The sequence below is a fragment of the Vanessa cardui genome, chromosome 21, assembly GCF_905220365.1.
Source record: "Vanessa cardui chromosome 21, ilVanCard2.1, whole genome shotgun sequence".
NCBI classification, from domain to species: domain Eukaryota; kingdom Metazoa; phylum Arthropoda; class Insecta; order Lepidoptera; family Nymphalidae; genus Vanessa; species Vanessa cardui.
In genome coordinates, this window is record NC_061143.1 from 11,023,103 (window position 1) to 11,049,937 (window position 26,835).

At 33.4% G+C, this 26,835-nt stretch overlaps 1 protein-coding gene across 1 annotated transcript in view; it reads left to right on the forward strand.

Moving 5' to 3' along the window:
* Positions 1–26,835, forward strand: part of LOC124538881 (MAP7 domain-containing protein 2-like) — a 47,713-nt gene that overhangs the window by 10,747 nt on the left and 10,131 nt on the right. The window contains exons 2-13 of the mRNA XM_047116125.1: positions 2,733–2,908; positions 13,169–13,371; positions 13,869–13,907; positions 17,589–17,683; positions 18,988–19,167; positions 20,931–21,071; positions 22,223–22,360; positions 22,841–22,914; positions 23,004–23,090; positions 23,760–23,852; positions 24,479–24,668; positions 26,403–26,517. Coding sequence (XP_046972081.1) covers positions 2,733–2,908; positions 13,169–13,371; positions 13,869–13,907; positions 17,589–17,683; positions 18,988–19,167; positions 20,931–21,071; positions 22,223–22,360; positions 22,841–22,914; positions 23,004–23,090; positions 23,760–23,852; positions 24,479–24,668; positions 26,403–26,517 — 1,531 coding nt within the window. The remainder of the gene's footprint in view (positions 1–2,732; positions 2,909–13,168; positions 13,372–13,868; positions 13,908–17,588; positions 17,684–18,987; positions 19,168–20,930; positions 21,072–22,222; positions 22,361–22,840; positions 22,915–23,003; positions 23,091–23,759; positions 23,853–24,478; positions 24,669–26,402; positions 26,518–26,835) is intronic.

Here is a 26,835-nt window from a genome sequence, read left to right on the forward strand (position 1 = left end):
GGACTTTGAAGCAAAATTTCTCGTCACCTGTTAGTATGTGTGGGTCAAACAAGTTCTACCCAAAATATTGAGTGGATTCACATACATACCTTTCAATATTAATCAAACATTCCTAATTCTAGAATGAATGTAGGTGGATCAATGCCGATACGAACTGACCTTTATGTGTTTATAAGGCATAGTGTAGGCGTACGTGTTAGGAAATAATTGGGTCAAAACGGTAGCACGACGATTATTGAAATGGTGAAGTAATGAAATATTAAATGAGGATTCATTTATTTTTATTCAAATCAAAGAACTAGACAATGTATTGCTTTCTGTTATTTACCAATTTATTTTCACTTATGACACCGTTAAAAGAAAAACAGTTCCCTTCTATTTTAGAGGATAATGGGCAAGGAATATAACTTCTTAGTTCCTAATCTAGGTACATAGTGCATTTGGGCATTGTAAGAAATGGTTGACATGGCTGTAAACTACTTAACGGGTGGCCCACTTTCCAGTTATATATATTTGTTAGGTTTATTTTATTATCATCATCGTCATCATCATCATGCTCGTGCCCTTATCCCAATTCAGTTGGGGTCGACGCAGCTTGTCTTTTTGTTTCATATTTCCCTATCTGACGTCATATAACAAGTAACATTCTTTTCAGCCATATCATTATAATAAAAAATATTAAATTAACTTGGAGAAGCGCGCCTTCGTGAGAAAATAGATCGATAGTGACAAGTGGCATAATTACTAGCAAATTATTACCCTTCTAAATAAAAAACGTTTTGCGTCTTAATTCAAGCAGCAGCTGAACACATCAATTATTTCATGCAAAAACGTATATTCTTAGAGCCTTTGAGGCTCAATGATGTGGAAGACTTATGTTTTTATAATCTCCACCTTACACGTACTCACACATAACCTTGTTCCGACGTATAATTGAAACAACATGCATCACACATATGAAATAGTTTTAATACTGTTCTATGTACATGCTCGTAATATTAGATAAACATGATATTGTAGGTTTTTTATTGATTTCTCCAAACGTGGGTGTTTATTGTTCTTGCTCGATTTTTATTGATTTATTGACAATAATTGTTGTTGTGTTTGCTTTTGATGTTAAATAAAATAATAAAAATAATTATATCACACATCCTGATAAAGCCTCCAGCTAGTATGCCGATCGCCTATTGGACAATTCTCGTACACATGTTATGACAACTTTTACGCCTAACTGTAAGAGAAAATCTTATTCGTAATTCATAATTACAATGGAAAATTTTGCTAAACATACTTAAGTATGTTTAGCAAAATTTTCCAAGGATTTTAGCGATTTATAGGTGCCCTTTGAGACACTTTAGGTATACTAGCTTTTGTCCTCCGGGTACGTTTATTGACACAATCCAGCATTTTAGTGAGTAACAATTCCAAATAAATCGGTAGCAAAGAGAGCTGACCATGCCTATATCTGAAAATTTCCGCAATAATATAGAATAGATTTTGATGGTGATATTTTCTACAAGGCTTATAATACAAAATTCAAAATCTTAAATTTCAATCAAAGCTATATTAACTGATTTGCATTAATCCTGGATGCTTATTAGTTGCTAACTAATTTGTTGGTTGCAAACGACCTAAGAGCATTTAGAATAATAGTACTAAAAAGTGAAGAAACAAATATCAGCATCAAAATCCACATCTATGATTTGCTATCTGTCATGACTCTTAATGTAGGTACTTATATTAGTAATACTAAACTATTTGTACCTGCATGCATTAATAGTCCATACATGTATACTGTCTTCTATTAAATATTTAACAAAACAATGGCAAATTCGAAAAAGATTGTGACAAATTATGATAGTAATGGGAACTGATGTGGCGTGATCGATTATAAGTTAAATGGACACTAAATGCAATATCATGGAACTCATATCAATTTTATTAAAAGCTTTTACTATACGAGTTAATTCGTAGGTATATACTTCTAACTATTTTTCAACATGTTTTATGAACCGTTTGAATTGAAAAATTTCAACGAATTTTTTGGGCTAGTAACTTTTGCTAGTGGATACATACAATTTAAGTTTGAGAAGATCTTTGAAATGTAATGAAATGGATTATTCTGTCCGTTCGTCTCGATATTAATTGGGTGTTGCCACTTTCACTAACATGCCAAACGTCAATAACACATCTACAGACAGTTAACGCGATATAGAATTCGTTCTATTGAATATACCGAAACGAAACGTAATGATGCCGGTATAAAATCAACTGAATGGGAGAAAGGAAGTTTTTTTTTTATCTGTATCGCTCCAGTTTTCATCTTGAAATCATCTTAAACATAATTAGCTTCGTTCTACATTTGCTTAATTCTAAAAACCGTTTGACATCTTCGACTATTGTTCTTTTTTGTCGTGAATTCGTTACTATAACTGCTTCGTTTGTTATTTTGTTTTCGGTTTTATATGTCTTCGGTTTAGTTAGTAGGAGGTACGAAATTAAAAAAAAAATATTCTTGACCTACCTAAAGCACTTAGTTTCAAATAAAAATACTAATGGTTAAAAATAATTCATTTCGTTTTGAAAAAAAAAACTATTGTGCAGGTTTATTGAGCATGCAGATTTTTATTCGGTTTTGACTGTTTCTTCGTACAAAATTATTATTTGAATTTAACAATACGATGATGAATTATGTAATGAGTCTGATTTTAAATGAAAATAATTTTCTCCAGAGGCCCTAGACCGAGCGAGATTAGCGCGCGAGCGTCGCGAGGCTGAACAACGGAAGCGGTTGGACGAACTGCGCGCGCACGCCGCCGCTGCGCAGGCGCAACGAGAGAAACGAGACGAAGATCGACGCCGCAGACAGGCTGAACAGCGCGCCAAGGACGATGATAGACGATTACAGGTATTTCGATAACTAGAGTATTATATATAACTCTAACTCCTTTTACATAGGTACCTTGATTAAATATTACATATACTGAAGTAATGTGTTTTTTTTTTGTTAATTTTAATTGCTCAGTCTATCAAAATGTTCGTGTTAGTATGGTTTCAACCGTCTTTTACAACAACAGCCTGTAAATTTCCCACTGCTGTGCTAAGGTTCTCCGTTTGAGGAGAAGGTTTGGAACATATTCCATGGTTTCAACTGTCTTTTACGGTACTTGAATTTTGCGTTAATTTTTATTAACAGATCAATTTTAATGATAACTATTTAACTAAAATAACTATTACACGTATTTAAAAAAATCTTACAGCATAATTATATTGCTTCGAAGAAACGTATTAAATTTCTGTTGTGAGAAATTACATCATTGTTAGTAAGAAATACACTCACCAACATAAACAAATAATGTTTGTAATTATAACTAACGACCTTCACACTCTTTCGAGATCTTTTTTGGAAAAATCCTCTCACAATTAGATATTATTTAACAAAAAAAAAAAATATATTAAAATATACAACAAAAATGTATTCCAATGGTAGTAGGAAAAAAGTTAAACAAAACTTATATTTTCGTATTTCATGCGATTTGCTAATAACTCACCTATATTGTGCACTACTAAGAGTTTATGATTAATACATCTTTTTTTATGGCATAGGTTAGCGGCCGAGCGTATAGGCCACCTGATGGTAAGCGGTCACCATCACCATAGACAATGAAGCTGTAAGAAATATTAACTATTCTTTACATCATCAATGTGCCACCAACCTTGCGAACTAAGATGTAATGTCCCTTGTGCCTGTAGAGTTACACTGGCTCACTCACCCTTCAAACTGGAACACAACAATACTGAGTAATGTTATTTGGGGGAAGAATAACTGATGAGTGGGTGGTACCTGCCCAGACGAGCTTGCACAAAGCCCTACCACCAAGTGAATCTTAATTTATGATACAACAATATTACACTTAATTTCATATTACCACTTGAATATTACTTCCATAATTCCGATAACAGTTACATCGATGTTTCGCAAATTCATAGTGAATATCATAGATTTATCAAGCTCTCAACCAATGATATGGCCTCGATTTGCTGTCAAATATTGTTAATTTGGCTTTAAATCTGTTATGATTGGAATGGAGTAGGTACCATAGTATTTATTCGATTGAACGATTGCTGCAATTTTATGTTTAAATAGACAGGTATGGAAATGAATAACATAATATCCCCACCAAATGCAAATGTATACACGTCTATTTCGAAAGCATTTAATTTATCTAGAATAAATGTTATCAAAATGAAGTAAAATCTATTTCCAATCGATTACAGAGAAACTGTTGCGCAATAAAATATATGTGTAAAACGTATTCTTTCATCAATTATAATATAATATATCATACTGTTATATACTTTTTACTTTTTGTACACCGGTTTTTATGGATACGCCACTCCGATGTCCCGGGTCCCGATTCCCGGCCGAGTGGATGTAGAAAAAGTCCATTAGTTTTCTATGTTGTCTTGAGTTTGGGTTTCATCGTTACTTTTGATTTTTCATAAAACAAATGCTTTAGCCATTTATATTGGGATCAGAGTAATGTATGTGATATTGTCCAATATTCATTATTTTTTCGTTATTTTGTCTAATGTCTATGTCTTGACACATACACATTGCACAAAACAAACAAGGCCATTCTGCCATACGACTGTATGAGATTGAGTCGACTGGTCAGTCCGAAAACATGGATCGCAAACTATACGATAGGGATATCGTTAGGTCTAAAAATCGTTGAAATTCGGTGCTTGTCCGCACTGCAGATAAAATATACCTACACGTGTATATGCAATTTAACATTGAAAACAAACTTTATTTAAAGTTGTGACGGGTACTTGTAAAGTGAAATAATTTATTACAGTTCATCGATCAAATAATATTGTAATATGAACCAAGGTGAAACGAGTCTTCCATGAAATACAAATCACTTTAATCTCATCTTGTTTACAGTACACTGTATAACTAAACGTACGCAATATAAGGTACTTTCACCACTCCAGTAAATAATGTTTACGTACGATGGTGAAAATTAGAAAATTGGAAAGTGAAATAATTTAAATTAAGAACAGTTGTATCGTCTTTGAATCCCGAATGTTCTAATTTGCTATTTTGTGAATTTGTGGGCCCTGGCATTTAAACTAAAAAAAAATATTCGTGGCTTATATACGCATGCGCACACAGACTATTACACATAGTCACAGATAAAATACCGCTAAACTAAAATGCCTAGTTATAATTACTTTATTCCTATGTGTAAAGTGAGCCTCGGTAATTATAAACTTTAATTAACAATTTTAATCATCAGTAAAGAAAGATACATGGCCTGAATATTATAATGGAGTAAAAGATATTTACATCGGAACTCTTCTAACTTACCTTGGTTCCACAATATGACAAAACCGGGTTCTAACACTGTCTGTCTATCTGTATGTCGCTTTTTCACTACCAAATCGAATCGAATTTGATGATGTTTTGTATGAAGTAAATTTTAATTTCAAGTAAAGACATGGGCTACCACATAACTAACCATCCCTTAAAATGTAAGCGAAGTCGTGGTTGACAACTGGTATTCAACATGTGAGATAGATTTATCAAACTACTCAGATATAGTATTTTATTCAAATACGCAATCTCCGTTTTCCAAGATTCGAAGGATGTAGGAAATCTAGGAATAATACGAAACGTGGAAACCTTCAACGTGACTTTGATAGAATCCAAATCACTTATTTAAAATATGATTATCAAATAAGAAGATTGTGTGAAAGATGATATGGTTAGAAATAATGTTACTTGTGAGATGACGTCTGACAGAGAAGTATGGATGGAGAAGACATGCTGCGTCGACCCCAAATAAAATTAGGATAAGGGCGGGAGGATGATGATGTATATCAAATAAGACTGATAACTTTACGGTATAATGTATATATTGTATTAAGAATAACGGGACAACATAGTCAAACAAACATCTCACTAAAATAAAGATGAATAGACATGAGAATTGATCATTAAAAAAAAACTGACGCCTAAAATCAATAAATAAAAGATTGAATGTATTCAGACCATACACTGAACGAAAAACTAGATTACTCATCATCTATAAATAAATATCGCACATCAATAAGTCTTCAAAAACATTTAATGTCAATAAAAACGGTGAAAAAGAAAAAAAATTCAAAGATAGACTGTGAAAAAACTAAATAATTTAAAAATCTTAAGATAAGTGTTGAAGTGCTTAACAAGGTTTACTGTTGTGTTATACAATTATAAAACCAGTAATAACTAGAATACACAGAGATATGATTGCAATGCAAGATCAGAGGTCAACCACGGTCGTTGAATGGAATTCTCGGTAGATTGCCGATAACCAAGATATTTTCTGACACACCTTTAGAATTTAATCCTTTCTTACTGCGGCGGCTCGAATCCGCTTAATGTACACTGACTTTAGCGTAATTAGAATTTATCGTTTAGTTCGCATTGTTTGATAGTGCTTCCTTAATATATCTCGCACATTAATATTGTCACATGCTTTTAACTTTACAGAATCTTTTAATATCTTATACATATGATAAAATTGGTGTCTGTTTGTAATATTGAGATAGCCCTCTTTTACTCAATGCTTTATGTATGTATACATGGTATATATACTAAAATAACATTTTATACAATTTTTGTCTGTCTGTCGTTTGTCTGCCTGTCTGTCTGTTTGTTCCGTCTAATCTCTGGAACGGCGGGACTGATTTTGACGGGACTTTCACTGGCAGATAACCGATATAATAAAGAGTATAATATATAATAAAGATAAGTTACAATAATATGTTGTTTTTTATTAAATTTAAACGCATACAAGGTACGCATACAAATTATACGAACATGTTTGATGAAAGTTTGTACAAAATCAGCCTCAAAAATACTTAAATAAAATCTCGCATAAGTGCGCATGCAATTTCTAGATTCAATATATTTTCAAGATCCTAACGTTTATTTGATTCATTTCAAGAAATCATTCATTTTGTTTTGTGTCAATTGTAAACCTGTCTTTTAAAGTGTCTCCTGCGATAACGTCAAATCGTTTGAATATTTATGATTCTCGTAACTTTGCCTGTTTATTCTTTACATAGAGATTTTGAACTGACATATCTAGATTAGTTACCGTCAATTCAATGGTTCCATTACAAGATTATTTAGAAGTTACGGTTTCTACATTGGCTAATAATCAAAAACCTAAATTAATATATTGTATATCGAGGTAAGCTTTTCATATTTATAATATGTAATTATTGACAATCGTATAGATAACTTTCATGATGTAATTTCATTTGTTAAAAACAGTAACTGCTAAGTTTCTTGTCGTCAGAATTGAAATTCCGATCCCGTAGTTGCTTTACATTTAATTTTAACCTGTATAATGTACATGAGAATTCTAACCGTCGATTTACACGCTGCAATGTTTGTGCTTAAATAGATTATAAAGTAGTTGAAAATTCAATGTAATGCAACTTATATTGGAAGAAAACATAAGAGAAAAACATCAACCATGAAACAATGAAAAATGTTTGTGAGAAAAATAATAGGTCGACTCTTTAGAATTATGTTAAAGAAATTGATATAAGAATAAACCACAACTAATCGTTTCGTCAGTAGATGTCCCTCAACTGCTAAAGGACAAGATTTTGAGCTTATTATGCAACGCTAGTGCGAGTTGGGGATATGGGAGAAATTCCTCGTGATGTTTTCTTTCACCGCTGAACCCTTTATGGAATATAAATAGAAATTAATCCCTTAAAAATATAGCGCTACCCGTAATATTTAATATTGACGTTTCACTGAGCCATCTCGGATTAAAATCTAAAATTAATTATCAATTACGGTAAAGATTTGAACTTTGAACAGATCTTACGAAATATATTTTGAAACTATTGCAGTCTACGTTTCAATTAGAACTTCTCTATTGCATTCATCAATTATCACACCTAGCTTGTAAGCGAATAGCAGTTCTACAAGTTTCTAGACTTTAATATTTATTTAATCATTAGGAAGATTGTATAATTTAGGTGTATTTATACCTATAGTTATATTTGACCTTGAAGACGTAAGTAAGACCATACGATCGGTTAAATGTGGAAGTTGATGAGCTTCAGTACCTCGTAGCGACAATTATAACAAATCTCCGTCAACACATAAAATGCCAAAAATCTGGTAGATTTCACTGGGATCTAACAGTGTTGAGTCAGATAGATCCACGTAATCATATCTTACACAGATTCAAAGTCTGTTGAGTCTCGTGTACATCACCTATTACTATTAGAAGCATCGTTTTCATTCATGAAATAAATGGGATATTCTTTGAAACATTCTGGTTTAAGACGTTACCTAAACTAATCTTGGTTTTGTCTAACCACGTACTCGATATGACTAAAACCGTGTAATTCAAATGTTTCTTCTAATTATTCTAGCCTACGTTTGTATTGCGTAACCACGTCCTTGTCTGATGATGTCACCATAACTCTCGCGCATTTTGAATGGCCGGACGTCAATAGTACGTATTTTCCGACGTAAACACCGAGATGGAAATAATTGAATATCCAAATTTTGATAAATGACCCATTTTGAAGAAAAACTTAGCACAGTCGTGTGTGTTTGTGTGTTTTGCTTTAATTAAGCGGTTATTTTTATTTAAAAATAACCTTCATTAAAACGAAGGAGGAAAATGAAAAATTCCAGTTTTCAAGTTAAATGACCAAGTGTTGGCTTGCTTCCAGTCCCTCGTTTAATGTCAAGTGTCAACCTCAATTTTCCCCTAGTTCACAATTAGTCTTTCACTTCCCAAGATTTTTTTTGAGGTCTTAAATTAGTTTTCTTATTTTATAAATTTCTCTCGACAATTAATCATTGCTTGTTTTCGCTGTTGGGCGATTGTTAGGTGATCTGTATTTACAAACATGACAATTATAACATTTCTGATATATGACTTCATTTCTCTTATACTGGAAAATTGCTGATAACGTACCGTCTGACCGGGTCATGTCTTATATAACGCACTTTGTCAATTATGAGGTCAGACCGCAATGAAACGACAGTACATGATGTCGAACGTCGTATGCAGGGACCGTCTATTGGTGTAATTTTCTGCGCACATTATCTCCTAGGTTTTGTTACGCTAATTTAAGCGCACGGCTCGTCTTTAGAAATACAACAATGTTAAGTCCATTCTTATAATTAGAGCCACATTACAATGACGTCTCGTTGATATTTAAACTAATTTTTTTTGTAAATCGTAATTTCATCAGGTTTTATGAAGATATTTAGTAAATGCGATACGAAAAAGTTTTCCTTTATCACTCAATGTCTTATAAATAGAAAACGTGGACGAGTTTAACAATGAGACAGGAAATATATATCGGCAAAAAGTTAATTCTATTGCAAGGAAATCAGTGATAATGACAATACATAATTACTTAATTTATCGTTCGTGTTCACTTGTATTATAATCGTCACATACTTGTAGATAACGGGAGAACTGGTACAGAATATTTCAGCTCATTATAAGCGATCTCAAGTATTTCAAGCACGCGTAAGTATTAATGGCCGCTACAGAAATACGCAGTGCTTGTAGTGCATCAAAAATATTTAAAATTAACTCCTGCAGCGCTAAGGAGTCGCGACAAAAATAACGCAAGGCAACTTCCTTCAGGATCGAACGCATTTCTTGCGTCAAGTATTATAAAAAGTCTATAAGCGGTCATGATATAATTCAATTATTCTTTTTCTGTATATTCCTTTGTTATTATTTAATGCATTTGGGTATAAAACTCATTTAGAAACTTCGATAAAAAGTGTTCAGTCAAAAAATCGTCCATTTGTATTTTCTAAACAGTGAAAGTCAAGAAATCGGTGATTCAGTTCTTGTCTCTCACGTAGCATATTAATTTCTAGCGTTTTTTTTTTATCTTTTGAAGTAAAATATTCTTGAAGAAAATTAGTTTAATAACTAGAGAGTAGTAATATATTGGCTTCATTGTTATTATTAGATTTTGTATATAATTATTACATGTAAGTGTAACACAATGTAATTGTTGAGACACAAGACATCTAATCTAATATTTGTTCGTTGGTACAACATTTTATACCTCACTACCGACCCGCCCCGACTTCGCACGGATGCAATAATAATACTTAATATGCTACAAAATTTGTTTATCACATTAAAAACTTCTAAAATTATAGGTGATTCTTTACTATAGTGTCTATGCATTATATACAAAAACTTTTCTCTTGCATCACTTTATTTATTGGAAAAAATCGCATCAAAATCTTCAATCAAAGATTATGTATCGGCCACGGCGTTGCTAGCATTTGGGAGTTGGTCTTCATGTGTTAAGCATAAAAAGCCTTATCTCCTTTTTAGGAGTACAAGCTTTTAGTTAGTGTATACTGATTTCATCTAATTCACTCGTCGTTTGCCCGTGTAAGAGCAACAGATAGCCAGACATAGTTACTTTCGCATTTATAATAGAAGGATAGATTGATTTTGATTACGCTATGAATAAGCGATATCACTTAGGTTTATAAATGCCATACTGAATTGTCATCGTGAATGTTTATATTCATCCACATCTAGAGAATGCATACATCGTAATTTCGCTTATCATTAGAAAACATTAGATGGTAATCAATCAAGTGCACTGAAGTCAACCGGCCGTGTTAGCTGTTGTTGTTTTACATTCAAGTCGTTCTTAATTTAATTTCGTCTTTATTACTTGGATACCGAGTGATTCATGGACTTAAATTTTCCGCAATTTGTCTGAAGTAAAATTTGCGATTCATTGGGGTTATCACCTCTAAGTATCGAGTTCAAGGTAGCATGCCAATTATATAGTTGTGCATGAAATAGCCTGTTTTAATATGTTCTTATTGTGTTTTAAGCTAAAAAGTGTTAAACAACTATCTGAGACGGATTTTGGACTGATAATTTTGCTCTGAATGAAAACGATTACGTCACAAAATTATTCCAAATTTTAGCTTTTGATTAACGCCTTTAAAATCCAATTCGAAATTATTATTTGCTGTCTGTTGTAATATAATAGTTAATCTGTTATTATATTAAGATCTAGATTCAAACGATTCATAGAGTTTGTATTATAACTAATTATTTAAATCGAATGCAAAATACCGACGTGTTCACTTTGCTTTACTTTGAATTGCAAAGTGTTTCAATCCAATGCAAGTTTTCCTTGCCAACTTATATTCCGTTCATCGGTTCATTTCTTTATATAAAAGTAAGACCACCCGTGCAGTCTATTTAATTTGAACTTGAAAGTTGAACATGTGTGAAGCCGTTCTTAGGACTAGCATCATTGTTATTATTAAATTTATTTATACTTAGTAAGTTTTATATTTGTTTCTTTCTATCTTGTTACTCTTCTGTCTGTATTGTATCTGTTTATTAATCAATGGCTATATTACAATATGGTCATATTTTTAAGGTTCATTATCGTTCAGGACTATGCGTATTATTTTCTTTATATATTTTTACTATACTTAATGGAGTTTCTTCAAGAACTTCTGCAGTTATAAAAGATCTAACAAAGTTATAAAAATCAAAAATAGAACGTGACAAATCACCATCAAAAATAGTTTTCAAAGATTCATTTTATAACTCGTACCTCGTTTCCTGAAATTCAACCGTTCAACGCTTGTCAATGATTGATTTCACGCTCGGACGATGGTTATAACATGCGTGAGTAATTAATTAATGAACACTTAACGATCGTCTTGACAGTGAAAGTAAATGATGAAAACAAACGTATAGGATTTCCTTTATATTTTTTTTAAAATTATATTAATAAAGAAATCATTTACTCAGCCAATATAATGGACCATCTTATACTCTCTGCACCTATTATAACATAGTTGGAAGTCCGAACTAATTAATACACATCTTATTTGTTTTGCTATTGTTAACTTTAGTCGAATTCAGTTTTAAGTTAGTATTGTATTCTGTTTTAATTACACAAAAAACTGTATATCAAATTTCAAATCTGTAAGAGACACGTATTATGCTACATAATAATGCCGATAATAACACATTTGAATACAGCTAATCATATTGATAGCTTCGTATTTCAATATATACATACCTAAACATCTTTGTGTCATCTCGATTTGCAGATGAAGCTGAATACAATAAATATTTCAAAGTTATATAATCATTATTATTATAATCTTTATTTGCTTTAACAGAAAATCACTAAGGATTATATTATTTAAGAGTGCAAAGAAGAAAATAAATAAGTTTATAAAAACAGTATCATCATACATTATAAAGATATCAGAAATCTTTTAGGAAACTTTCGTTCAGAGACACCAGCACTGAAAGAAGTTGTTTTACTTAGTGGTAGGGCTTTGTGCGAGCCCGTCTGGGTAGGTACCACCCACTCATCAGTTATTCTACCGCCAAATAACAGTACTCAGTATTGTTGTGTTCCGGTTTGAAGGGCGAGTGAGCCAGTATAAATACAGGCACAAGGGACATGACATCTTAGTTCCCAAGGTTGGTGGCACATTGACGATGTAACGAATTGTAATATTTGGGTGTGGGTGTTGGTGACCACTTACCATCAGGTGGCCCATATGCTCGTCCGCCAAACTATATCATAAAAAAAGTTTAACCACTGCGGATGTGCTCATATATTTTAAGGAGACTAAAACCAAAACAGCAGAATAATCATGGATTCTGATATTATTTATATATCTTTAGTCTATTCCAACCATAACAGGAAAAAAGTCAAATGAAGAACATTTGACAGCAAATTGACACGATATCATTGGTTGAGCTTGATTGATCAATAATCACTGAGGATTTACGAAAAAATTGAGTTTTGAATGTCGACGAAATTATTGTTGGAATTTTGGAAGAAAAGTTACGAGTGAAAATAAGTAGTTAAGCATTAAAGATTAATCATAAACTCTAAGTATTGTGTACAATCTTTCTAACTGCATGAAGTACGTATAGGTATATGTTTTTTTTTTCACTGCGTCATAGCAACATTCGTCATACGTCAAACGTCATTACTGCTTTATCAGAGTGCGTGTAATAAGTGTCAAACTTACCACACATGTTAGGTTTCGTTCAGTCAATTATCAATTTAGAATTATTATTTACAGGTAGAGGAACGAAAACGTGCAATATGGGAGGCGTCGATATCCCGTCGCGAGGCGTTGCTGCAACGCGAACGCGATCGCACCGAACGATTGGAGCGCGCGCGAGCCGCTCGGTCCGCGCCCCGGCCGGCGTTCGCGTTCGGCTCCTCCACGCCGAGGCTACTGGAGCCCGTCGACTCGGCTGGATTCTTTTGGGCCGCGCGCAGGTATGGACCGTACATATTCCTTATTATGCTGGATTGTTATAGTATTGAACTCGATAGGGCTAAGATATATTTTGATTTTTTTTTTTATATGATATTCATGTTTTTTTTTTTTTTTTGAGATAATATAAAAATAATGCTTAATAGGTTTAATATGGATAGCTTTTTTTCTTTTGGGCCGCGCGCAGGTATGGACCCTACATATTCCTTATTATGCTGGACTATTATAGTATTGACCTCGATAGGGCTAAGATATATTTTGATTATTTTTTTTTTTATATGATTATTCATGTTATTTTTTGAGATAATAGAAAAATAATGCTTATGTAATAGGTTTAATATAGATAGCTATTTTTTTTTTATTATTTAAAGTAGATGCGCTTCGCTTTCTTTTTCGAATAGGTCCCCAATAATTCGGGTGTCGGTCTCATGATAGTGGATAACCCGAAATTTATTTTTTTCATACACTAATTTTATTTGTTTTTTTTTTCCACCACCAGTACCAACCCCATAGATCAGATGAACTTTTTTGAATCACTGTAAGCAGTTTTATATCTTTTTTTGTTACGTTCTTTTACTTCCTATTAATTTTACTAATATTTTTTTTTTCATTGAGTTGTATTGTAGTATGTTATGTATTGCTGGAGCTAATTACGTAGATTAAACAATAGAGAATGTGAATCGCACGTTGCATGAATGTATTGATTGGAACTATTTAAGACGATGCTATCACACGTGCCAAAAAGTCGTTAAATAGTTGCAATTAATTTGTACTTATTATTAAGTAGTGAAATTTAGTACATACTCGTTTTCAATTGTACATAATGTATTTATATTATGATGTTTATGAGGATTGACACACAAAGAACTATTTAACACTCTTAGGGAATTATGGTAGCTGTTTTGAACCCGCTACCGTCAAGTAATGTCTACATCCACTGAGCCTAGACCAGACAAAGAAAGAAGCAAATAAATCTTACCCGGATATAGTTGAAAGTATTTGCAACGGTTCAAAATGCTTAAATAAATACATTTTAAGTACCCATTTGACTATTTAACGTTCTTTGTGACTTAAGGTTTATTGCGATATCGTTGTATTGTATTTTAAATCTTATTGCTTTGAGAATAAGTTTGGTTTTTTATTATCTGAGCAATTTCGACTTTGTATATTTGCTTTTCGCTTTTTCCGGACTTAGATGTACAGAGTAATAAATGCTCAGATAATAATTATGTTTGTTATTTAAATAAGAAATTTCAGTGTATGCTTCGTTCTTCAGATTTTTTTTAAATAATATTTTCTATATTGTAATAAAAGTCGCTGATAGGCAAATAAGCTACCTGATGGTAGGTGGTCACAGCCGCTGATAGACATTGACGCTGTGAGCAATATTAACCATACATACATAATATCTCTAATGCACTAGCAACCTTGCTAACTAAGATGTTATGTCCCTCGTGTTTATAATCTAGAGAGTCGCTGACTCCACTCGCCCTTTAAACCGGAACACAACAATCCCTAAGTATTGCTGGTTGGCGGTAGAATGTTTGGTCAGTGGGTAGCACAAACCAAAGCTACCAACTACTAGTGCATTGTGATATGAAATTAATTGTATATAAATGTAATCTACTTTAAATAAGACAGGATATTACGTAAACGTTTCAAATACTCAATTGAAATGATACTCTAAGTACCAGGAATCTGATTAAAACGACCTACATTCCAAAGTTATACACAAGTCGGTCCCGTCTCGTTATGTACTTTGGATACGATATTATTAAATGATCACTTATATATCTAACGATATATGACCTTGAGGATTAAGTCAAAAATTTTAAAAATACATGATGTAGAAATAGTTCGTTTAATTGTGGTATATTGTTGTTTGTAATTTGCAAACTACTTACCTTAACAATTACCTTATGTAATTAAAATTTTAGTGGTGTTTTAATTTTATTTGAACCCTATAAATTTTATTAGATAATACCTACATAATAATGTATCTTAATATACTTTCTTAGTGGTGAAAAGGTTTTATGAAAAGAGTCAGTCTACAAAAAACGCAAAGTAATGTGCCTATAAAATAAAATTGGCGGCGCCAGTAAAACAATCACCAGAAGTTATTTAACATCCGATTACGCTAAGAAACCATTTGTTTCGCTTACCAATCGTAGGATATTTCAAAATCGTACTTAACTTTTTGGAAACTTCGAAGTCCCCCCTGTTACATTACGGCTTTAGAGCTCGCAATTTAAAGTGATTTGTTCACTAATGTACAATAAGAATTCGGTAAATAATTTTCATTTTGATGCAATCTGTACTTATAAAAGTATTTTCGTGCTATCTGTACTTTTAAATTAAGCATCGAATTTTGATGCGATTATCATTTATAAATTGGTAGATTCATTAGGATGGTTCATATGGCTTATACAGACATATTATAGTATAGAAAGGACAAGAATTTCTAGCTGTTTTTTTTAAATATTTGTTCGTCAATCTAAAAGTTAAAAATATAAACCCTTTTTGTAACAGCGCGAAGCCAGGATAGGGAACCAGGTATATTTATAAGTATAAATACATCGCTGTTTAAATTTTCCGTTCATAATGCTGATATTGATCGGTTATCTTATCGCTTTCTAGAATTACACACATGTGAACACGTATTACACACATACACGTAGATAGACTTAAATGACGATTATCTTTATATTTACAGGGAAATCACGAATTGCGTAGATTATTAATCATAACTATCATTACTGTTAGTCGTCCGCCTAGTTGAGGTTATATTATGACAGTTTGAGAAAGCCAATACTATTTTTTTTATTTAACTTTTTAATTTACAATGTTTGTCTGTTTGTATGATGATTTTAATGTCCTTACATCGATGTTATTAATATCTCTCAGGTCTAAGTTGATTTTTTCTATTTTGTAGGAGATTTTTTGATGAACAATAAATATGTGCAATGATTCTATAGCCTATTTCAAAATGAATATTTGACGAACGATTATGTTGATTATGATATTTAGTAAGGCTTTGGGAAAATTGTCGATCAAACTATTGACAAAAAAAATTAAAATATTTCAGTGGAATAGTCTTGTATTATAAAAGATATATTAATTAAAATTGTTAAAGAATAACACAATCGAATACATTGTGTAAATTATTAATTAAAATGTAATAGGTACAAAAACTTTAGTGTTGCTCGCACGGTTTCATTCATAAGGATCTACAAAAAGAGCTAGTTTAAAATAACAATGATTATATTTTTAAAAATTGCGTTGTTGTACGTAATCAAAAAAAAATAATTAAAGTTCAATAACCTCAATTAACTGGGTGACCCTTCCTATCGACGTTATGACCAAAACGACATCATTGTGTCCGTAAAACAATGGATTTAATTTGACATGACAAATTTTACAATAACATTATTGCGTCATAAAATTTTGCATAACTACAGAGGTTTTATATGCTTTTATATTTCGAACGAATTCGCACGATATTATATTCGAATGACAAATAATTGTAGGGGTAAAGGCAGAATCTATGTGTTCTTTTGACTAAATTAATTTAAAAATATATATGGTCATATTACCGGTGATAGTTTTTAAGCTAGATGGCGCTGTCGTTCAACCGATCTCCATGGCAATTTATATGTAAACACAGGCAGACGTTTCTACCGGGTTTCGTTAGAAGATATATACATTTATCCAAAACCAATTTGTACATACTGTCATACAATGAACCGATGCCGATTTCAGGTACTATGTAATTATGTATATATGATGTATGTAGTAATGTTAATGAAAACATAATACTTAGTCGTAATTAATCAACGCATAGTAGTAAATTCGTAGACTAACAAAGAAATAACAAATAGTTCTATATTATAAATAGTTAAGAATGTAAAAATGATACTTAGAATGTGAATGTCTTTGAATGTCAAAACTAACTGTAATTGCAAATACATTTAAAAAATAATACTAAATAGTTTTCTTTTAAAAAAATTTTTCTCCCTCTATAAAGTCTTCTTTCTTTATTTCTTCTCGACAGAAATAAAACTTTGGTCTTTTTTCATGACATGTATGAAGTTTGAAGTCTTCGCATGATAAAACTGTTGATATTATTGTATCAACCATGATTTTTTCGATAAATAAAACTAACCCATATTGCATTCACATTAGGTACAATTTTGTTTATATTCTTAATTGACAATTCCAGGGCGGCATCAACAACTAATGTGATGTTCGCGTCTGCGCCGCTCACGAGACGCGCGTCCGCACTCCAGCTCGACACGTCCGATACTGATAATAAAGGTAAAAAAAAATTAACATCTCATCTCATTCCATCTCTTACCATCTCATGTGATCTATTAATCTATTCTCTCTTTCTTTCCCTATTTGCACTTTCTAGTTGCGCTTCATGGGGCCTAATTTTAATATAATACTATAGATACTTAAATATATTTTAAAATTATTTTTTGTAATTCCAAATTTGAATTTATTTTTTTTTTTCTTATTATGCCGCAAAGGAATCATGTTCACGAGTCTATGTAAGTAATAATTTAAACATAATTATGTAAATTATGTATTACCATGTCATAAAGAGACACGTACACGACGCTACTGATTGTCGTACATTTTTTGCTTAATTATTACATAATGATGTCGCCCACGTTGTTATATATGGGTAATACAAGCAAGAAATTAATTTTTTTTTGCTGTCTGTACATTGGAGTTCATTAACAAAATGTTTGGAAAGATTGTCTGTCTGTTTAGCTGTGTATTACACAGTTATCACTTAGTGCGTGGGACGGGTTAATTTTATTATCTTTTACCTCTGACTTTGTAAAAATATCTTTTTGCACGAAAACCTAGGATTGATCCTGTACCTGATAATCTTGGATACTTCTCTATACGTCCCATTAAAAACAAACCTACATAAGGAATCATTTTATATAAAGATATAATAATTTAGAAATTAAGCTAATAATATATCTATCAGCGGCCGGACTATATCTCTATCACTGTATACTAAATCTTTTATTAGCAAATTGCCTCTGCTTAAGTAACAACCGTATTAGACTTATCTAACAAACCCTCCATCCTTATCCTCTAAGTCCCATATAAGTTTGAAACTTTATGTTTCCAATCCTATGTAGGGACATATTAAATAATTGTCGAGAATACGGAATGACTTAGCTATCTGACCAATGTCAATGCCGACCTTGTGCCTTATGACGAATATGGTAATACTGGTCTCAATCGTTCTCGTCGCGTTTGATGATCGTGGCTTAGAGTTGTTTTATGGCCTACGTCACGCCGCCGTGGCTATAATTAATGCCGATTTTTCTAGAAGTTGTAAAACGTTCGATATTTACCATTAACATACTAATATTGTTTACTTTGTAATGTAACTTAGGAATGCCATGTATTCAGCCATTTATGGCCATATTTACACGGTATTGATCAAATATTGAACCGATTTTTATTAATCCTTAAACTCTTGATTTTAATAATCTTTCGTGTCACTAAATTGCAATTTTAATTACTAATACTTATTGTATAGTTTGAATTAATAATCAGCCCTCTCGTTAGACTTATCGAATAAATAATTCCAGACGAACCCGACCGTTCCCCCCAACCTATCTGGTCGTCCGTGGCCAGACGGCGCACCGACCTGGTGCCCACGCTGCCCGCGCGACCAGGTAGGGCCTACTCCATGACGCGCCTCGACAAGATCCCCCCGCAACGCCCGATACACTCCGCGTCGCCTTCCATGCACCACCTGAACAGGAGCCGTACGTATATATCGTCTCATCTCGTATAGGATCAGCACGGTTTGGGCTCAATGCCACCATAATAATCTCTTAATCTTTGCGACAAATGTTCCCTTTGGTTTTTTTTTTACCCGTGATGCTTGGACTTATAGATGAAAATAAATTGTCATTTTTGTAGGTTTTGTGTTCGATCAGAATATTCGGATACACGTCCATGCAAGTTTAGAAAAATCGGAAACCGTTATTCAATATTTCTCGTCAATTTGAAGAGATTCATTCGGTTGTTTAAAGATTAGAACTTATATTCAAATTTTATTAGTTAGAGAACGTTATATTAGATGACTTTTTTTAGTAAAGAATTTGTTAAATTTATGGCTTGATAGTTTCAACAATTTGACTTACATCTGAAAGGCAATAAGCGACAAATGACCGTTCAGAGGAATGTCAGTTAAATCCGACTTTTATTGTAGATTAGAGATATATTCTGAAACAATTTTGAGACAATTCACGATCGAATTATCAAAATTGATTACTCAATGCTTATTAATTAGTTTGGAGTTGGTAATATGTATTATTTGTGTGAGTGATTTTGTTTGAACGTTTGATACCCCGATTGTATACGAAATATTTAATTTATGTCAAGCTGTGCTGATTCTACCCATTTATCTCAACGCTTTCGGTTGAGGCTTGCACCGGCGGGTCAACACTGGACTGTGATTAACTTGGGCTTTACGCTTCTGCGGGTGCTTACAACGTTGCAGGACTCTCATATAAAGATAAACAGCGCTGTCATCATCATTGAGAAGAATCATAATCGAAAGATATCATATCATCATTTTATCTGAAATGTATTCTAAGTCCTTGATTTAAAGTATAAATTCGCTTGCAAATTCCAAAGGCTTTATCTTTTAGTGCGTCCTTGCTGTGTGACCGCTATATTATCTGATATGCACTGAAGCTAATATTTACTATGTAAAATTCGCTTTATAACTTGTGCTAATTTGAATTTGAGCCTTAATAACTGATTGTATCCAAAGTCTTATAATGGTAACATTTTAATATAGACTTTGTACATACAAAAGCACTCAAATATGTGTGTGTATGTTTTATGTTACATTGACAGACATTAGTCATTCATGATCATTTATTTTACATACAAAACATTATGGGATCTGTTCATCTTTTCGCTCCTATTCACATTTCTACCATTAAAAGTCTATTTCAAAATTTCAAGAAATTCGGGATACAAGGTAATCTTACTTTTTTTATACATACATTATGTTACTATACGATGGTTTGAAATAAATACAAATATCTATAAAAATACGTGCTTTTTTAAAACTAATATAACTAGAGTATGATTTTTATTGTTTATGAATATACCATCTTGTAGTGATGTAAATGTATCTCTCTATCTCAATTTCTTTGGTTGTGGAACTGCTGACTCGAGGTAAGATGGGAACTCTAACTCTTTCTATACTTTACATATATTACAAAAACGATCTTTGTGTTTAATGAATATTTTTATTATTTTATGTTAAATTATAAAAATTTTAATAGCTATTTTAAAAATGCTTTGAGGTATAAAATTTATTTAAAAATAGTACTATACTAATATCACAATATTCGCAGATCACACCGAGCTTAACTAACATGGTTATATTTAAATACACGATTTAATTCAAACTTGACTATAAACAATAGCTCTTAGTAATGTCATATTAACAATAATAACATCGATAAAACAAAATAGTCGATAATTTGGCATGTGTGCGCGTGCGCAGAGACGCGTTCGGGTGACACGACGCCCGGTTCGCGTCCGGGCAGCGCCATGTCGAGCACGGCGGTCGTACGGCGAGCCTCGTCGGCGCCGCGCAAGCCACGCCCCGCCTCTATAGCCGGTACGGGTGTTAACACTCCGCGAGGTAAATTATACTCTATTACCTACGACGTTGGGTTGGTTTTGCGGTGACACGTACGTAGCGGCTTACGGACTATGTAACTCGTGCTCGAGTCGAATAGTTTTGAATTTTCATTCGATCTTAATGGTGCTGTTGAACTAACGTGTTTTTAATTTTTTTTTGTATTATAGTTTCATTCGGCCAGAATGAAATGTCGTTCTATTATATACTGATTTCATTTCTAATAGAAATAATTTAGCATAATTGATGTGTTTTTCGTTAGCCTTTCATCATAACAATTCGTGTTACATTTTAACAATTTGTTAGCTGTTTGAAACGTAAGATTTGCTTGTGAAAATTGTACGCCTAAAATATATATTAACCTGTTTTATTATAGAGACAGCTTTGAAATGTGTGGCTTTAAATTGTATTAATTTCACTGCAGTTGAAAGTTAATAATAAGAAAATACATTCACACGTGTAAAAATATCATTAATTTTTATAAAGGTTTACAGCGGGCTTAGACAAAGTTACATTATTTAATTTAAAAAAATGTAGCATATAAGTTCGACAAAATTGCCTTATTGTATTAATTTATTTGTCGATTGTCCAAGCCACATAGACGAAGCTTCGAAGTATTAATATCTATCGGATGCATATATTTTGTTTAAGTCCGCAGAGCTTCCATAATAGAAAGAAAGAAAGAAGAAAGAAAGAAAGAAAGAAAGAACACTTTTATTTGGGACAACATGACAATTGGTACAAAATAAAAAGTAAAAATAATAATAAAAAAAATAATAATAATTAAGTACTAATAAATTATTTACACAAAAAAAAAAGAAATAAAATGAACAATAAAAAAAGTAACGATACAAAAACAAATATAAAGAAAAAGAACAACTACAATATACGTGACGTGTCCCAAATAGGTATACCATTCAGCAATTCATAGGTGTGGACACCTAATGCTGATTTTCAATGGTACCCTTTTTTTTTATATACCTACTGACGGGCGGTGGTTAATACACTAATATACTCATGCTGTCCCAATTGAAATGGTGTAACTGTGTGTCGTGAGGCTATGTGTGTGTGTGCGTGCGTGCGTAGGAGGTGACGTCCCAATTGAAATGGTGTAACTGTGTGTTGTGAGGCTATGTGTGTGTGTGTGTGCGTAGGAGGCGACGCGGGCGCGGACACGGGCGCCAGCAGCGCGGCGACCACGCCGTCTGTGTCGCGCGACGCAAGCGCCGTGCACGTGCGCGCCGCCTCCACGCCGCGCCGCCCGCGCCCCCTGTCGCTGCACGCGCGCCACGGTAACACCCCCCCCCCCCCACGAACTCCCCCAATAATAAGATCATTGTAAACCACTACCACCACAGATTAAAAAGAAATTTGAAAAAGTAACAATAAATTTCCCACTGCTGGCTTAAAGCCTCCTCTTCCATTAAGGAGAAGGCTTGTAACATATTTAATCAATGCTGTTCCAATACGGGTTGGAGGAATGCACATGTGAAAAGAATTACGATGAAATTAGACACATGCAGGTTGCCTCGCGATGTTTTCGTTCATCGCCGAGCACGAGATGTGTGATGTGAACACAAATTAAGCACATATATGTAGTGGTGCTTGCCTGGGTTTGAGCCCGAAATCATCTCAGCTCATACAGACATATTATATACCCCTTTACAAACCATATTATTACAAAATCGGACACTTTTTGAGTCTTAAAATAAATCAATGCTGCCTTTGACTAGTCAATTTTTTTTTAATGTTTTCCATTTTTTTTTTGACAGCCGGTCCGCTCGGTCCGGGAGAAGGCAAACCGCCTCTCCATAGAAAACCAAAGCCATCCAAAGATCACGATAAGGTAATCAGTAGTTGTTTTATAATTTTTCACTATACAACACGCATATAAATTATATAAAAAATATAAACATACAATTCCACTGATTGCAGAGCTCGGGCAAGTCTCTGTCGGCGTCTCCGGGCCGCACGCTGTCGCCGTCGCCCGCCAAGGAGCGCGCCCGGGACGCCGCGGACGAGGTGCGTACGCACACACACACAAACAAATATACATGCACACATACACATACACACACACATAAACACACACATAAACACACACAGAAACACACACATAAACACACACACATACACACACACATACACATACACATACACACACATACACATACACACACACACACACACACACACACACACACACACACACACAAGTATAACTTTGCACTAGTGGTTGTACATGTGTTGGGAAGAATGGATAGGCAGGTTCTAGGCAATAGACATTAGATACTCTGTATTCAGTTTTACGCCTCTGACGTGAATGCATAATTTATTAATAGAAAGAAAATAACTGTTTGGCATTTATGATATTAATGAGTATTTTTTTCTATTGAAAGATGTGATTGTTTTTGTTTTGAACAAAAAAGATAATCGCAAATGGATCGCCTAATATAAGTGGTCATATCTGAACATGGGCATTAACTCTTAGTAATATATATATATATTATTTTTCGCCTTATCATTGCACCATTAACAACACTATGAAGGTTTTTTTTTAGTTGTGTTAGATTCCGTTGTGTAAAATGTTTGACTATAATATTAGCATGTTATTTATGGAACTAGTTCTGCAAAACATTACTAGAGCATTATGATACTTATCGTTTAATTTTATAATAATTATAATTCCAGAATGTTATCACACAGCCGGTATCGGACAAGTGTCAAGTCAGTGCATTAGAGGTGACACAGAAGCTAGAAGCCCTACAAATTGGGGACCGTCAGGTGAGAAAAATACAACAACAACAACAACAACTGTCTGCCTGCCAGCCTGTGAATTCCCACTGCTGGGCTAAAGGCCTCCTCTGCCTTTGTGGGGAAGGAAATTACACATCACCTAAAAATCAACTCTTCTTAACTGGAGATGGAAGACTCTTTATCAGCAGTACGCTATTTCTTAATGTACTGGTCACAGTGGGCGACATATGCCAGGAGAATATCGTCATAGCACTAACAACTTCATAAACAATAAATATAATAAAACATATGATGATGTTGTCCATCTAGCCTATTTCGCCCCATTGCAGCTAGTCTCACGGGCTTAGTGAAGTGCATATTATGATCTGTTTTTGATATATGTAAGCCACATAACAATCACTGATTAATCACGAAATCTTAGATACTATAAAACCTACAAAGTTGAAATTTGGCAAGTATCATACATACGCGAATAACAAAATTTTCGAAAGTCTGAGGCGATGAATCGAGGTTTTGATGTTGATATTTTCAAATTGGTTCATAAATAAAGAAGTTCTAACTTGAGGAAAGGCAAAAAATGTAAAATAAATTGAGAAAGCCTTCCTTTTAAAAATAATAATATATGTAATATATTATTATATAAATAATTGCAGCAATCAAGCGAAATCAAAGAAAACATAATGAATAGGCCAGAAACGAACAACGAACAGAAGGTACAACATAACAAAGCGGAAGAAAAACACATAGACGTACAGAAGCCAGAGAGGGAGAGAGAAGATAAGAAGGAGGAGAAACGGGAGAAGGAGCCTTCGCAGGAGAAGACTGATGATAATGAGATGACTGGTGAGTCGGAAAATACCTTTTATGTTTTTTTTGTCCTTGTTTAAATATTTATTATAAGTTCCTAAATTATTACCTCTCGACGACCTGACGTGGTCGAGTAGTGTCTATACCGGGGGTCATGGGTGTGCCACTCCGAGGTTCCGGGTTCGATTCCCGACCGAGTCGATGTAGAAAAAATTAATTAATTTTTAAATGGTCTGGGTGTTTGTGGTACCGTCGTTATTTCTGATTTTCCATAACACTAGTGCTTTAGCTACTTACATTGGGAGCATAGTAATATAAACATGTTGTCCAATACAAATTTATTTATTTAAACTATTAAATACTCTCTATATAAATCATATGTTGTATCATATGCCTTGAATTAAGATTAGCTTCTTATCCCCTTTTACAATACCTTTAGTCGGCATTCATATGGTTCCGACATAGAATTAAGCTCACTGCAAGATCAGTATAATAATGTGTTTCATATCCATTGGTTCAAATGTTTGTGTACTATTGTATATGCCTCTGCTATGATTATGTATTGTAATCGTAGTATTTTCCCCTCTCTCTTAATTATTTTGTTAACTTTTATAATAATTTATTAGTTTCTTGTTTTATTTTATTAATTCGACGTATGTTTAGTCCCATTATTATAATAATGTCTTATTAACACCTTATCACCTATTACAAAATTTATTTTCCGGTGACCGCCATACTCTTTACGTTGTAATATCTATTTCAACCAGACATTAGCATGGGCTTTGGATGCCAACGACATTGACAAAGGGAATATTTCGATGGAGCGCATAAAATCTAGCCTAGACAGAAATTTTCAGCCTATCATTAACTCTGCAGGGGAGAATCCCGTAGTGCTTAGAATTCCTATAATCGAATAAAAACTTTAGTAGCTTGATTTCAATCAATTTTTGGCTCTTGGTTTGTTTTTAAATTACCGAATTTTCTTCATGAGTCCAGTCAAAAACCATTTAATTGAAAACTTTGTTGAAGTAGATGAACACATTGGCACAAAACAAACGTCAATAAAGCTTTTTTCTTGGTATCGATAGTCCGTTTTAAAATTTTCCAAAAAAGTACCTATAAGGTCGAGAAAAAATGCATAAGTATGAAAGCCAGTGACGACAAGTACGATCAGTGGGCCAATTACAGAAGTGACGTCATACGAAATACAGATCCGTTTTCGCGCGAAAATTTAAATTGACATTTTGAAACCGAATTTTTTGCTGTAAATTACAATGTTTTAGATTTTTAATATACTTGTGGTGTATCCTGTTTTGAGTTCTTTAAAATGAACATAATTTAAAAATTCGTCAATTAAATGATCATCAGTGTAACTACAGGCACAATGGACATAACATCTTAGTTCCCAAGGTTGGTGGCGCATTGACGATGTAAGGAATAGTTGATATTTCTTACAGCGTCATTGTCTATGGGTGGTGGTGACCACTTACCATCAGATGGCACATATGCTCGTCCGCCAACCTATACCATAAAAAAAAGTCATGATTGAGAAATGCACACTTCTCTAGTGCTAAGACTCATACGAAACAAAACCTCTCACTAATAACTGTGATTGTCGTACCTTTAGGTGGGTATCAAAAATTTATATATTTTTTTCATTTCATTTACACTCCTCTAGCGCTCATACGAAACAAAATCTCTAACTAATAACTGTGATTGTCGTACCTTGTGGTTGTTATTAAAAATGTAACTTATTATTTTCATTTACAGCGTCGATGACTGCACGACGAATCACAACGGAAGAGGAAGCGAAGGCCGCACTCGCCGAGCGGAGGAGGCGCGCTCGCGAGGAGCTCGAGCGCCAGGCCGAGCTCGAGAGGCAGAGGTGAGTCTTCGTCACCTCTTTTTTCCTGATCTTATTTGAGAGGTTCATGTAATGGTTGCTTTAGGTTGATTAAAGAACTTATATTGTTAATTAATTTTAATGTTGATTTGGCTCAATGTGTGCACAGATTGTGACGTAGTGTGATTTTGGTCTACTGTGTACACCACATGATAAATTAACTTAAGATTAAATTTAAGTGCTCTTTTGGATGGTTCAGATACGAAATATTGAAATTTTTGGTTTTAAACATTTCCGAGCAACTGATTATGCTTTTAATATTTTTTGTTGGAGAATGATCCGAAATACCATGATTTCGGA